General features: G+C 39.0%; 1 protein-coding gene across 4 annotated transcripts in view; it reads left to right on the top strand.

Moving 5' to 3' along the window:
• The window catches only part of EXOC4 (exocyst complex component 4), an 875766-nt gene that overhangs the window by 706134 nt on the left and 155029 nt on the right, over positions 1–14603 (top strand). For all 4 annotated transcript variants that reach the window (XM_081532917.1, XM_081532918.1, XM_081532920.1 and 1 more), the window contains one exon: positions 5471–5607. In XM_081532917.1, the coding sequence (XP_081389043.1) occupies positions 5471–5607 (137 nt within the window). The remainder of the gene's footprint in view (positions 1–5470; positions 5608–14603) is intronic.

Raw genomic sequence — 14603 nt, forward strand, 5'->3', positions numbered from 1 at the left:
TATTTACTTAATAAATATGTATCTATTTAATCAATTTGTTAAATTCTCTGCTCTTTCTCCACAAAACTTCTGTTCCTTCTGAACAGTTCTCATTTATAATGGTGGTCTATAATAATATTGCCAACAATACTGCTGCATCTTCACATTTTAAAAATACACCCTAAGTGAAAATCATTATAATAGAAGCCTTATATGCTTACATATGGTATTCGCAGACAAAGTTTTGAAGGGATGCCTATTCATTTGTGTAATGGCTGGATATAAATTGTTCAGAGTTGAGATATAACATGTGTGCGTGTAACCACCGACCAGATGTCCCTCCCAATCAGTACCTCCTCCTCCCTTGCGGTGGGTATTAATTTGGGTTCCCCAGAGAAACAGAACCAAAAGAAGGGGAAGGAGAGATGGCTATATAGATAAATATGTTCTAAGTGCTTGTAGCAGGAGAACCTAATGAAGGTTAGAAAGAATCTTCCCACAGAAAGGAGTTCTTATCTAAGACTTGAAGGATAAGAGAAAGTGCTCTAGGAAAGGAAGGCAAGGGACTGAACTTTACAGGCAAATGCAAAGCCTTGAAATGAGAAGGAAAAATGGAAGCAGCCTCATGTAGCCAGATCTTAGAGAGCAAGGAGGAAATGGCAGTATTGAGGCTGGAGGGGTAGACAGAAGCCATGCCATGAAGGGCCCCATGGGTTATGAGGATGATTGGTTATAGAAGCATGATTGGGAAGAGTGTAGAAGTGGCAGTTTCCTTAGTCACCAACTCCTTGGATGCATAGTCTTTTACCAGTTAGCTTATTAAAGGAGCAAACCAATTCAGATTATTTTAAACATCACAGAAATCAAAATATAGATTATAAACCAGAAAGAAGATTTCTGTCATTATTGTCATTGTTGTAGTTGTTATTGTTTACAGCCAACAACAACTTGGAGCTGATAGTAACTGGAAGGACAATATGCAATGATGAGATCTGGCAACTTGTAGTTGGATATATCCTCCTAAACAGAAACATTGACATCATTAAATATTAGGAAAAACCCCTCCCTCCACAATTATTGTTGTGTGTCTTGCTGAGGGGGGATGTGGTGGGGCATGTCTGAAGTGATAGATGGATTTACTGTTTTCTTTCAAATTCTTCCTAAAGCAGTTTCCCAGGACTCTAGGCTATTTGCAGCATCTCTGAACCATCCCTGATCCAAGGGCTAAGACAGCACACATACAGAAACTGCATTCTCCAAACTAAAGTTTTTTGTTTTGTCCTGAATTGAGAATTTATTTATACACCTTAAAACTTTAAATTAGCAATTTAGTTGTGTGTGTATATATATTTATGGATTGTCATTAAAGAAAAATAAAACAATTAGGTGAAATTAGGAGTGTTTTTATAGAAAAATCTAAGATCTTCAGTCTTTAGAACCATGAGAATTAAGATACAGTAATGTAGTAATAGAGACTGTATTCTGATTCAGTGTTACCAAATCAGGCTTTTGAACCATTATCCTGCATTATAATTCTATTCTGTCTTTTCACCTTATTCTGAATGTGCATCAGTTCATCTAATAAACATTTGTTGAGCACCTGCAATGTGCCAGATACCTTCTCCTAGGCAGTAGAGATATGAAAGTATAGTCACCCATCAAAAGGATTTTGTAATGTGATGGAAGAGACTATAAGTAGGAAAGTGACAGACAAATATGATATTGTTTATACGTGGAATCTTTTAAAAGGGTACAAATGAGCTTATCTACAAAACAAAAATAGAGTTACAGGTACAGAAAACAAGTTTATGGTTACTTAGGGGTTAAGTGGGGAAGGGATAAATTGGAAGATCAGGATTGACATATATACTCTATATAAAATAGATGACTAATAAGGACCTGCTGTATAGCACAGGGAACTCTACTCAATACTCTGTAATGACCTGTATGGGAAAATAATCTAAAAAAGAGCAGCTATATGTGTGTGTGTGTATATATATATATATATATATAAATATATATAACTGACTCACATTGCTGTACACCTGAAACTAACACAACAATGTAAATCAGCTATACTCCTAGTAAAAAAAAAGTTTACCACTGGTTGCTGTACCCCACTAGGACATGAGCTAAGTGGACAAGGTCTTTAATGTCCAATCATGTTTGTTCATTTATTCATTCATTAAAAATTTTAAGTGGAGAACCAAAGAGCTGGTCCTTATATACCATCTTCTTATTTTACATTGCTGATATATCCCTGTAAGAAACTTTAGTTGTTTATTCTTCATAGCAATTTTTTTTTTATTGCCTCAGCTATCCTGGGATTTTTTTTTTTTTCCTTTTCTCATTTTTCATGTCAAGCTCAGACTTATTAGCTGGTAATAGGTTGCAAGAAATGAGAATTGAGTTATTTTTAAACAAATATCAATCATGTGTGATATGTTTAATGGCAATTATAATGAATAAAATCAAGGTTTTATTTATGATGAAGTCATTATAGTCACCACTGGCAAATTGCCAAATTAATAATGAGACAATAAATCATTTGTGATGCCAAAGGGATCAAATAAATAAAAACAGGATTGACCTTGTTAGACATTTGATATTTTCAGTCTTTATCTGTCAGAGCCACTGATTTGGAAATTGTTATAAATTCTTGGAAAATGGAATCTTTTTCCCCTGTAAAAATGCCCATCATTTGGCAAACTACAGTGTCATTTTCCTTGAAGAGAATGTAGTGATTGATCATCCAGAGGGCTACCATGACAAGGCAAACCAAGCAAATAGCTGGAAAATTGTATATAATCATATAGCATCACATAGGCTCTGTGTTGAGCACAACCATTAGAATTAAACCATGGCATTCTAATCATTCCCTGCAGGTACTTTCTCTTTACCCCCAAACCTTTATCTCCAGGGGATATTTCTGTGTGCTTCCAATCTCCCCTTCCCCTCCAACTGACATCAGCACAATTCTAGTCACCAAAAGCCCTGGGATAAATATAGACCAAACCGAATTCACCCAAAGAGACTTCAAAATGCAAAGATGTGTGTTTCTAGCATCCTTCACATATATAACATCCCTCACATTATTTATATGAGTTAACATTATTAGTCCTGTTTCTTTGATTAGTAGTACTGTGCTGAAGATCCTGGGAAATTACAGAACATATGAGAAAAGGGAAGGATGGGAAGGTTATATTTTATTTTTGTTTTGTTTTTTTATTTCAGTTGGCTGAATTTAAGATTTTTTTTAGTTGGAGGATAATTGCTTTACAATGTTGTGTTTGCTTCTGCTGTACAACAGTGTGAATCAGCTATAAGTATACACATATCCACTCCCTCATCAGCCTCCCTCCCACCCACCTGCATCCCACCCGTGAGGGTAGCACTGATACATATACACTACATGTGTAAAATAGACAGCTAGAGGAAAGCTACTGTGTAACACAGGGAAGGTTTTAGAAAAGAAGAATACTAGTGTCACTTTTGAGAAGTTGATAGTCTAATCAGGAGGAACCAACACACCTGAGATAACCTGGAACCGTTACACAGTATTCCCCAAGTCTGCAAGCACCAAGGTACCACTTGAGTGATGAAGGCCAGTAGGGGACCATCAAGTTATCCTTGGTTACCAGAAGGCTAGATGGAGGCATCAGAAAGGCAGGAGCTCCCCAGAACTGTCCCAGAGTGGACTGTCAATAGCATAATTGGAAATAGAACCAGGCCCTTTCTCTCAACGATCTGAGCCATCTGCTTGTGTTCATGTTCCCTGCAGTGCTTCAGATTTTAAGCGGCCTTTGTTCGGATGGCTGGAGTCCACTTTCCTTTATTCATTGCTGTCCACGTGTGGTAGGATATTCTGTGTTCTTAATCAGGATGAGGATTTTTGATTCTTCGTAGCAGCATGGGGACATGTAACTGAACAGAATCAATTCCTGTCACTCACACACAAACACCAAGGAACAGAATTATGGATCAGGGTGAAGCTGCAGAGCTTTAATCTTAAAATCAATACAGGAAAGGAAGTTGAACTTGTGGGGATTCTATAGAGACTGTAATTTGGTTTCCCATGGAGTTTTTCCTACACGATGTACCTGCTCCTTCCTTTTCATCTTCTGATTATTTTACTTGGGGTGTGGGGAGAGGAGAGGCAAAGAAGAAACCTCTAGAACCAAGTAAGCCTAAATAAGCACGTACGTGTAAACTCATAACTTAAGCTGGTCCTCCAGTGTGTTGAGAAAAGCTGTACACTTCTGTCCATTCTTTTTGTCTGTCGAAGACAAAAAGTACCCCATAGTCTGTATTTAAGCATAATAAAATGCCTTTATTATTTCAAAAGTTATTGTCAGACCAGAAAAAAAAATTTAATGTTTACTTTTCTGGCTCAGTCTGGAATTCTATATAAATAAATACATATTCATCAAACCAGTTATTGACCAAAGGATTCCAAAATGCTAAGCATGTGATTAATATTTATTCCAGTGTAATTGTGCTCTTTGGGAAAGAGACACAAACAAATGGTTTGAACAATTATACCTTTTCTTTTTTTCTGGCGTGGATTGCCACCTTCTTTTTTTTTTCTTAAACAAAAATTTAGAATTTATTGAAAATGCCTCTGTTTAGATATAGCATTGTTTCACTGCACAGTGTTAATTAGTCTCTAAAGATGGGTTTATTTTTTCCGTTGGCTAGTCCTTTAATTCGCTTTTAAAACACATCTATTTGGACACTGCTTCTACAGTGACAAAAACAAGAAGGACCATGACCTCATGAGACGTGTTTCTGAAGCGCAATGGTATAGTGATTGAAGTCTGGAGTCCTTGCTTTGCTTTTTTCTTTCTCTAAGCCTGTTTCCTCCTTTTTACACTGGGGATGGTTGTTGAGAGGATTAAATGAGATAAAGCATGCACAGTGTCTAGTTCAGTACTCTGCACTTGTAAGAATCTGTAAGTGTTCATGATTATCATTATTATGTGAGTTTCAAGTGAGGGTAACATATGCTGTATATGTGAAAACATTCTACAAGCTGTAAGGCACAATACAAATGTTATTTGGTATCCTTAATAGATTGATGGTTTTGAAACTTTTAAAAACAACTCCTGGAAGACTTTTTCTTCAGACTGCCTGTCATGGGTCCCTCATCTGAAAGTAGAACCCTGAGAGTGATAAATCCAACTGCAACTGAATATGCGTTTCCTTTCTTAAAAGCCGCAGAGGGATATCTTGTGAATGCCAAGAATTTCGTGAAATCAATTTGAAATTCCCTGTCCTGTGTCCTTCCATTAAAAACACCTTCTCAGGTCTTGGGAGGATCAGCACTATAAAAGATATTTTGTTTTTCATGAGTATTTTTAAATGTCATGTCCTTCTAGGAAAGTTCAGGTGTCTGAAGCGATTACCTCCTTTAGTTGTCCTTCCTTGTCCTACACATTACCTGAGTCAAAACCCTCATAACTTTCTGTGTCCTCTCTGTGTTCTTTTCCAGAGCACGATCATTGTGGAGAAGACAGTGCAAGACCTCATGAACCTGATGCACGACTTGAGTGCCTACTCAGATCAGTTCCTCAACATGGTGTGCGTGAAGCTCCAGGAGTACAAGGACAGCTGCGCTGCAGCCTACAGGTAGAGCGTCTGTTGGGAGCTAAGCAAAGCCAATTTAGAACCTGACTATCGGGGTGGTTGGTGATACTACCTTCATAGCCTAACTTTCCACCGTTATAGAAAAGGACCATCCTCCAGTTTGTCAAGAAGCCTGATGAGAACATACACGAAAGCGATAGTCTCCTAGACACATACGTGTATATCAACAGAGAATGGAAGGGACAAAGGGGCAAAGCCACTTAGGACTGCCACTGAGTGGCTTAGATGAAGCGTCAGCCTTGACTTTTGTGAACATCTAGAATCACAAGGGGTGTCTTCCTCAAAGAAATTCCAGATCTGGATTAACCCCTCTTGTGATTCTAAAAGATCTTTAAAAAAAGCAATTTGGAACTCTTAGCAACCCTTAATAATCTATATGATTTTCTTTTAGTTAGTACAAATGTATTCCTCCTGATGTTTGATCTATAGCGTTCCTACTGTCATGAAAGGATGGTTGCCCTGTTTTTAGCATCAGTGGACGTGAAAGGTCATTGTTATAAACTTGAAAACCTTTCGTTTTCCTCCTGATTTCTTTTCTCTGAGCTCAAAATTCTCTTTGAGCTTGTGGGAAAGATCATAGCACTTCTTGTAAAAAGCTAATAATAGGAACAAATTATGGTCTGGTTGACAAGACCTGAAACAATTAGGGAAGAAAAGAATGTAAAATAAAATAGTAAACTTTATGTGATATATAATTAAGGATAGACAGTACAGCACAGGATCAGGTACTACTTGTGTACTACAGACTGTAACAGCAGAAGGAATAAAACATGAAAGAGAGTGGCAGGCTGGGGTCAAGAGGAATCTCACAGAAGGTGAGATGGGTTCAGAACCTTAGACGGATGGATGAGATTTAGGGAGGTGGAAAGAAGAAACAGGAGCATTGCAGGGATAAAGAAGCAGCAAAAGTGTAGTTACCTGATACTCAGATGGACGGCTGAGGAGAGAGAAGTTGAATGGAACAGAGTTCATAAGAGAAGATAGTAGGAAATAATGTTGAATAGGGAAAGTAAGGCCATGTAACAAAGGGTCTTAAAGATAAGACTTGGAAATTTAGATGTTGACTAGTAGATGATACGGAGCCATTATAAGTAAGCCAGGAAGCAGTGTTTAGGGAAGATTAATCTGGCCAAGGGATGTAACATAGATTAATGCTTAACCCCCTTAACCAGGATCCCTGGTGGCTCAGAGGTTAAAGCGTCTGCCTCCAATGCGGGAGACCTGGGTTCAATCCCTGGGTCGGGAAGATCCTCTGGAGAAGGAAATGGCAAACCACTCCAGTATTCTTGCCTGGAGAATCCCATGGACGGAGGAGCCTGGTAGGCTACGGTCCACGGGGCCGCAAAGAGTCGGACACGACTGAGCGACTTCCCTTCCTTCCCTTAACTCCAACAATAAGTAATATTTATCCACAGTTACATGAAACAAACAAAAAAAAACCCAGTCATTTCACTGAAAGATGCACTCCCGATAATATTTTTTTTGTTCAGTAATTATTCATCAAGAATGTTAATATATTTAGGTTAAAATCATACATATAATCAATACATATGTTGTACTCAATTGTGTAATTGTGATACACAAGTGATAATTCTAATGGCACATCAAACAAAAATATGTTAACATTTAGTATTTTGATAAAGAAAATTTTAATTTAAATTTTTAGATTTTAATTAGATGAATTTTTTGCAGAAAACTATAAATAGATTAATAGTAAAATACTTTCAAGCATTAAGATATATTCCATTAGGATAAAACTTGGTGAGAAAATGAAATAGAAATCATACTTCAAAGAGAAAAATGAAAAATATATAACCATTAATAATAATTAATGAAGTCGCTTAGTTGTGTCCAACTCTTTGCAGTCCCATGGACTGTAGCTTGACAGGCTCCTCTGTCCATGGAATTCTCCAGGCCATAATACTGAAGTGGGTAGCTGTTCCCTTCTTCAGGGGATCTTCCCAACCAAGGAATCAAACCAGGGTCTTCTGCATTGCAGACAAATTCTTTACCAGCTGAACTACAAGCTTATTTTCATGTATTTTAAATGTATTATGGTGGATATCAAATCCCTAAGGTACTGAGATTCTATTGGTTACACTTAAAATAGTGATTTAAAGTATCAATATTTATAATGTGCCAAAAATTATGTATTTTATTACCATTGAACTCATGCTTTAAAAAAACAGAAAAAAACACCCTAAATTTCAATTTTAAAATTTGGGAAAGAGAATGCAGTTTTTCAAAATTCCTTTAAGAGATACACATAAAAATTGTAAAAGCCATTGCCCTTGGTTAGTTAGTTGTCTAAGAGAGGAATTTCTGGACCAAAGCTGTATTTTCAACTTTACTAAACCAAATTCCATAATGGTTGTACCAGTGTCACATTTACCAAATGATAGTCAAAAAACATATTTTAAAAATCTATTTTTACCTTTACTTTAAGTGAAATTGAATTTTAAGAATTTTTTTTTTTTAAAGCAAGGTATGCCTTCTCTTTCTTATATTTCATTAAGGGCAAACCATAATTTCTAACAAATAATAATGCCAGTGAGTATTAATTATAATGGAGATTGTATAGCTTACTAAATCCACAGAGCACAGTGATCACTGTTGAACATTCTTATTTTGAAATGATACTCAGATTGAGTATAGTTCTTTTTCCTGGAGTGTTTCCAGATCAGTTTCATCCTTACATGTGATCAGCCCTTCAGATATGTGAAGGTGACTGTCGTGGTCCATTTAGTAGTTTTGGTTTTTTCACTCTAGACTGAACATCCTTGGTTTCTGATACATCCTGGGTCCACAAACCATCCTACTCTTCTTTCTTCATTGCCATTAGCCTGGCAGTGTCTATGTTAAAAAAGGAGCGCTCCACTCTGAACCCAGTGTTCCAGCTGTGCTCTCATACTTCAGCAAAACCACTGCCTTCTTTTTGCAGTACCCAGTGCCGAAACACATCCTTTGTTGCGTGTGAATGTGTAGGACTAAAGTAGTCAGTTACAGATTATATCTTTAATGAGCTTACATTCTTGGTAAAGCATAGAAAGGAAAATAGGAGACAAAGAAAGCAGGCATGTATACCCACTGCATTAACTCATGATGGAAAATATGGTAAGATAGACAATGATGACATGCTCTAGGAAGAAGAAATTACAGAGAACAAGAAAGACTTGGTGAAAGATACAAACTTGGACTTGTGAAGAATGAGTAGGATTTTAAAAACATTTGTTTATTTGGCTGCATCTTTAGTTGCAGCATGCAAACTCTTAGTTTTGGCATGCAGGATGTAGTTCTCTGACCAGGAATCAAACCTGGGGCCCCTGCGTTGGGTGTGCAGTCTTAGCCACTAGACCACCAGGTAAGTCCCTAAAACAAGGAGGATTTAGACAGGATTTAAGCTGAAGGGGCTGAAGGAATGAAGGAACCAAAACAATGTCAAGAAGGTGGGGAAGAGCCGGAAAAGAATGAACAAATGATGAATATTTGGGTTTTGGAAAAGATGGCCAAGCCAAAATAGAGGCTGTTGAATACCACGTTCAAGGAACTTGGCCTTTTAAAGTTAGGTAGTGGGAACCACTGAACATGAGTAAACAGAGAGTGCCAGGGCAGACTTATGCTTTAGGGAGATGTTTCTGAGCTTGAGTAGGATGGATTGGAAAGGCAAGAGTGTGGAGGTGTCGTGGAGAGAGGCAGAGCACCTGAGTTAGAGGAGAGGTGGGGGAAATGGAAGGGAAGGGGCAGACCAAGAGGACACGGTCACTGTCTGGCTGTAGAGGGTAGGAAAGTGTAAGAAGAAATACTAGCTGAAATTGGCCTTATCTTTTCTAAGCTGTATTTGAAGGAATTTTTTTTTAACTTAAATTCAAGATCTCACATGTAGCCATTGGACTTAATGTTATTTTTAGCTAGTCATTTCAGTCTATTGAGATATTTTTGAATCCTCATTCTGTCATCAAAAAAATCAGAACTATTCCTCCAAATTCCATGTCATTCTTGTTTTCATAAGCAATATTTGGTTTCTTTGCCTATGTCATTTAAAAAATATTCGACGGGACAGGGCTAAGTTAAGAACTTTGGGGTGTATACCTCTCAAGACTTCTGTTGAGATTGACATCCATATACTACTCAGTACTTCAGGGGTTCATGTGCTTTTCTCACTATAAACCCTGGACTATAGTTCAAGAGCAGTCTCTGGAGCCTAAATTTCAGTACCAGCTTTGTCACCTATTAGCTTTGACCTTGAACCGAGTTACTCAGCCTCTCTGTGCCTTACTTTTCTTATCTACAGAAAGAGAAAATAATAGTTCTTCTCTCATAGGATTGTTTTGAAAATGGCAACTTTTTAGAGCTGTCTTAGCAAAATAGTAAGCCCCCTCCCAAATGATTAGCTATTCATATTGTTTTGATGATGACAATGATGATGATGATGACAAAGATTACCTTTACTACCATCCATGGGCAATGCCCCTATATTTCATCATGCATCCTATAAGAGACTTAGATTTCTTACTGGTGTCCTCCCAGTTCTGATCCTTATAATGCAGCTAACCCTTCCTTCTGTATCCCCATGATGGGCATTAGAAGACAGCAGTAGACAATACCTAGTTCTTTGTTCTGGAATCCTCTCATCCCTTCACTTTTAGGATTTATCGCCTCCTGCTTTACCAGACTTTTTGTTAAGAACTCTCCATCTTAGAAACAAAGTCTCTTGACTTTGAGCCAAATTTTACCATTTCTTCATTCAAGTCAGTGACGTATCCAGTTAGGAAAGGAACAAAGTCATGTTACTTGTTTAATTGTGAGATCTTCCTGTCTCCTAGTGACACCTCCTAATTGTTCACAAACCATCATTAATAATCTATTCTAGAATGTTCGCCTATAGTTCCAAACTTACCCAATTTCTGTAGTTTACCTTCTTTTATGAACATCAGGGCATTTGTTCTCAGGCATTTTTCTATCTGCCAGAATACATCTAAGATTATCAGCAGTGGTTCTATGATTCTATGCTTTGAATTATTTCTGTGCCCCAAGGTTCTTGCCCAAATTTATTAAACCTATCAAAGTATTATTTATTTTCAGTTACTTTTTACACAGTTAATTACTTGATCCTTAAAACAGTTCATTTGCTTGGTCTCTAGAATTTCATTCATTTAATGAATGCTTATTGAGTACTTATCCCAGGATTTGTAGATACAGCAGTGAACCAAACAGAAAATATACTGCTTTCATAGGGTTTATACTCTGTTGGAGATGGGAGAGAGGAAATACACAATAAATAGAATACATAAATCCAAAAAGAATTTTAGAAGATAGTAAGCCCTGCGGGGGGAAATGGAGTCGAGTCAATAGACCCTGGGATGTAGGAGAAGAAGGTTGCAGTTTTCAGTAAGGTGTCCCGGTAGACCCTGTCAAGTTGAAGTTTGATAAAAGACTGGAAGGAGTTTGGGGAGTTAGAGAAGATTATCTGGAAAGAATGCCCTGGCAAAGGACAGAGGCCCTCAGGCATGACTGTGCATGACACTTTTCAGAACCAACAGGGAGGCCAGCGTGTCTGGGGTAAACTGAGCAGGAAGGAACTGGAAAGATATCCGAAAGGGAACGGAGGGCCAGGCCGTGTAGGGCCTTGTAGGCCACATGTAGGGCTGTTGACTTCTATTCTGATTAAAACAGGAGCCATTGCAAGAATTGTGCCTACAAGCAGATATGGTCTAATTTTTATTTTAAAATGTAAGTATTGAGAGTAGGCTATAGGGGGGCACAGATGGAAGCAGGGAGGCTGACGAGGGCCTGTTGTGGTCATCCAGGTGAGAATTGCAACTCATACTGGTTGGCAGCAGCACAGGGGGTGAGAACTGGTTGAATTCTAAATACATGGTTGATCTTTGAACAGCCCAAGTTTCTACTGCCTGAGTCTGCTACTAATAGGCACATTTTTTTCGATAAATATAGTACCTGGATTTTCATTCTGCACATCTTTAAGTGTGGGGGAAAGTTTGTGTTTGATTACAGCATGTGGAATCAAAAGACTTAGGGTTTGGGTCCTGATTCTGTCCAGACTGTTTCAGTTTCCTGCCCCTGGGTGAGTCACTAATCAATTTTTGGTCTTTGAGGCAGAAATAGTATTTTTAACTGTGGATTTTTAACTGTGCGGGAAGTCAGTGCTCCTAACCCCTGCACTGCTCAAAGATCGACTGTATTTGTAAGCGCCAGCCAACAGAACTCCCTGCCAGACTGGATATAGTGTGAGAGAAAGAAAGGTATCAAAAATGACTCAGGATTTTTCATTTAAATGGTGAAAAGTCAGAGTTGCCAGTACCGAGATGGAGAACATGGCAGATTTGGGGGCAGTAGATAAGATTCCAATTTGGAGTGTGTGTTAGGCAACCACACGGAGATATGGGATGTGCAGTCGGATATATGTATCAAAAGGAAAGAAGTCTGCCCTGGAGATAGGTATTCTCAGCCACCAACATATAAATAGTGTATATAAATGGCATTTAAAACTATGGACTACATGAAATCTCTAGGGGATTGAGTATTACTATGACAGAGAAAAGGACTGGAATTTAAGAAGGTTGTAAGATGAGGAGAAACCAGCAAAGGAGACTGAGAAGCGACCATCAGTGAAGTAGGAGGAAGATGAAGACAAAGTGGGGTCCAGGAAACCGAGCAAAGGGATGGAGGGATCCTTGGTCCCAAAGCTGCTATAGGATCGTGTTAGAACGCGTCTTTGATTGAGTGATAAATGGAACAATATGGGGATATTCCTGATTGTCACCAGAGTTGTTTCTATGGACTCGTAGATGGGAAACCTGGATTGATATGGACTGGAGTAGAGAACTTGTAAATATAGGCAGACCTTTTACAGTGAGTTTTGCTGTGAAAGGGAACGGAGAAATGGAGTAATAGCTGGGGAATTGAGACCACATGAAGGGTTTTTTAATTGTTTTAGCTGTTATTTTAAATAGAAATAAGTGCATGTTTATATTTTAAGAAAATTATATAGGACAAAGGGAAAATTATTGATGCAGGAGAGAAAGAATGAACATGCTAAAATTGTGTTTGGGGGTTGGATTCAGTGCAGTAAATATAGTAACTGGCTTTAGGCAGGCACACAGAGAGTTTTGTTCACCACACTCTGTCCTTCTCACAGGAATGATTTCTGTCATTTATAGTTCACCATTTCATCCAAACAATGCACCAATCTATTATACTGCTGGGTTGGCCAGAAAGTTCATTCGGATATGTCCATGCCATCCTGTGGGAAAATCCGAATTCACTTTTTGGCCAACCCAATGCTTTTCTCTTGGAAAATACCCATTACTTTTGGTTCTTGACACCTTGTGGTCAACAGGTATCGTGATTCCTTGTCCCGAGGGACTATATCATTTTGGCGTCCTTCCTGGCCAAATTCTCTGGAACGATGTCCACTTACTGGTGACCACGATCACATCGTTCCTTCTTCAGTCTTCTCTGTCATGGTCTACCACAGGTGCTGAATTTATCTCAGGGTTGGGAAAAGTGCTTCTGTGAAGCTTTGATGGGGATTAAATAGAAAATTGTTTACATGGTTGTTACACAACAGCGCGCTCACGCACACAACACAGAATCCCATGGTGCCTGTTACCTGTCGCTTAATCAGGCTTTCCAGGCCCGGAAGAAAATGTTTCCTTATTGTGTGAGTCTTGAAGATGCAAAGTGTCCTTACTTCCTCTCTTCCCACATGTTGCCCTCCCCCAGACTGGCACCTGCTGAGGAGTAATTAGGGCAGTCCTAATTTGGACAGCCAAATCCTGATTACAGTGAGAGGAAAAACAGGAAATGTTCTAGTTTTGCTGCCAGCAAATGACTGACTTAAATAGAAAGCCATATACAATTCAAATGATCCAAATGATATAACATTGGGGAAGGAGGAAGGGAGTGGGGAAATATCGCAATTGGATTCTTTCTCAGCAGATATCTTTTACAGAAAGAGTCTGATCCATAAGCGCACAATGCCCTCTGCTGAGAGCTGGCATGTTTTCCAAGTTTGCCCTGAGAACCCAAGCGTCCCACTGGGAGTTTGGAGATCTAAGGAAGGGTCAAAAACATCTCACCTTTCTCTGAGCCCTTCACTCTGGAGAGAAAGCCTGTTATGTATACTGATGCCATGGTATATGCTTTGGATAAAAAGGTTTCCTAAAAGGGAGATGAGGACTAGAAGTCTACTTCTTAATTAGTCACAACTCTTGAGTCTTAAAAGAGAACTCAGCTGTGAATTCTTGGGTCCTCTGCATTAGTGAGGGGCTTCCCAGGTGGCTCAGTGGTAAAGAATGCACCTGCCAATACAGGAGTCACTGGAGACAAGGTTTTGATCCCTGGGTGGGGAAGATCCCCTGAAGGAGGAAATGGCAACCCACTCCAGTATTCTTGCTGGGAAATCCCATGGACAAAGGAGCTTGCCGGGCCATAGCCCATGGGGTCGCAAAGGGTCAGACACGACTGAGTGACTGAGCACGCATTTATACTGCATTAGCGACAGGCAGCCAGTCTGTTGGTCTGCTACTTGCAAGCTGAGTGTTTCTCTCCCTTTATCATCCTCTTTGTCCTAAGGTACAAGCAGCTGCTTATGTGCCCCCAAATAGTCACTTGAAGATGGAAAATCATTTTTGTAAAGTTTCTGTCTGTTCCAGTTGAGCATCAGCTCATTAATCAAATTTCTGGGCCTTCTTGCATTGTGTTGGGCCTGGCATAAAATACAAATAAAACATCTTCTAATCTTGAATAATTAGTTGTTACAGGACACAGGCATGTTTTTATTAGGAGAAGGTGGAACCAACCCCAGAGCCCACCTTTCACCACTTCGCCTTGGAGGCCTGAGAACTCATACCGAGGCATGAGTGACATGGAGGTGCACATACAATCACCAATGGCAGAAGCTAGGTTTGGCACAAGCCTGGACACCTTGTGGGGCTTCAAGATGTCTATTTCATGAA

This window comes from Giraffa tippelskirchi, chromosome 10 (assembly GCF_054371585.1).
Source record: "Giraffa tippelskirchi isolate mGirTip1 chromosome 10, T2T-mGirTip1v1.2.pri, whole genome shotgun sequence".
Taxonomy (NCBI): Eukaryota; Metazoa; Chordata; class Mammalia; order Artiodactyla; family Giraffidae; genus Giraffa; species Giraffa tippelskirchi.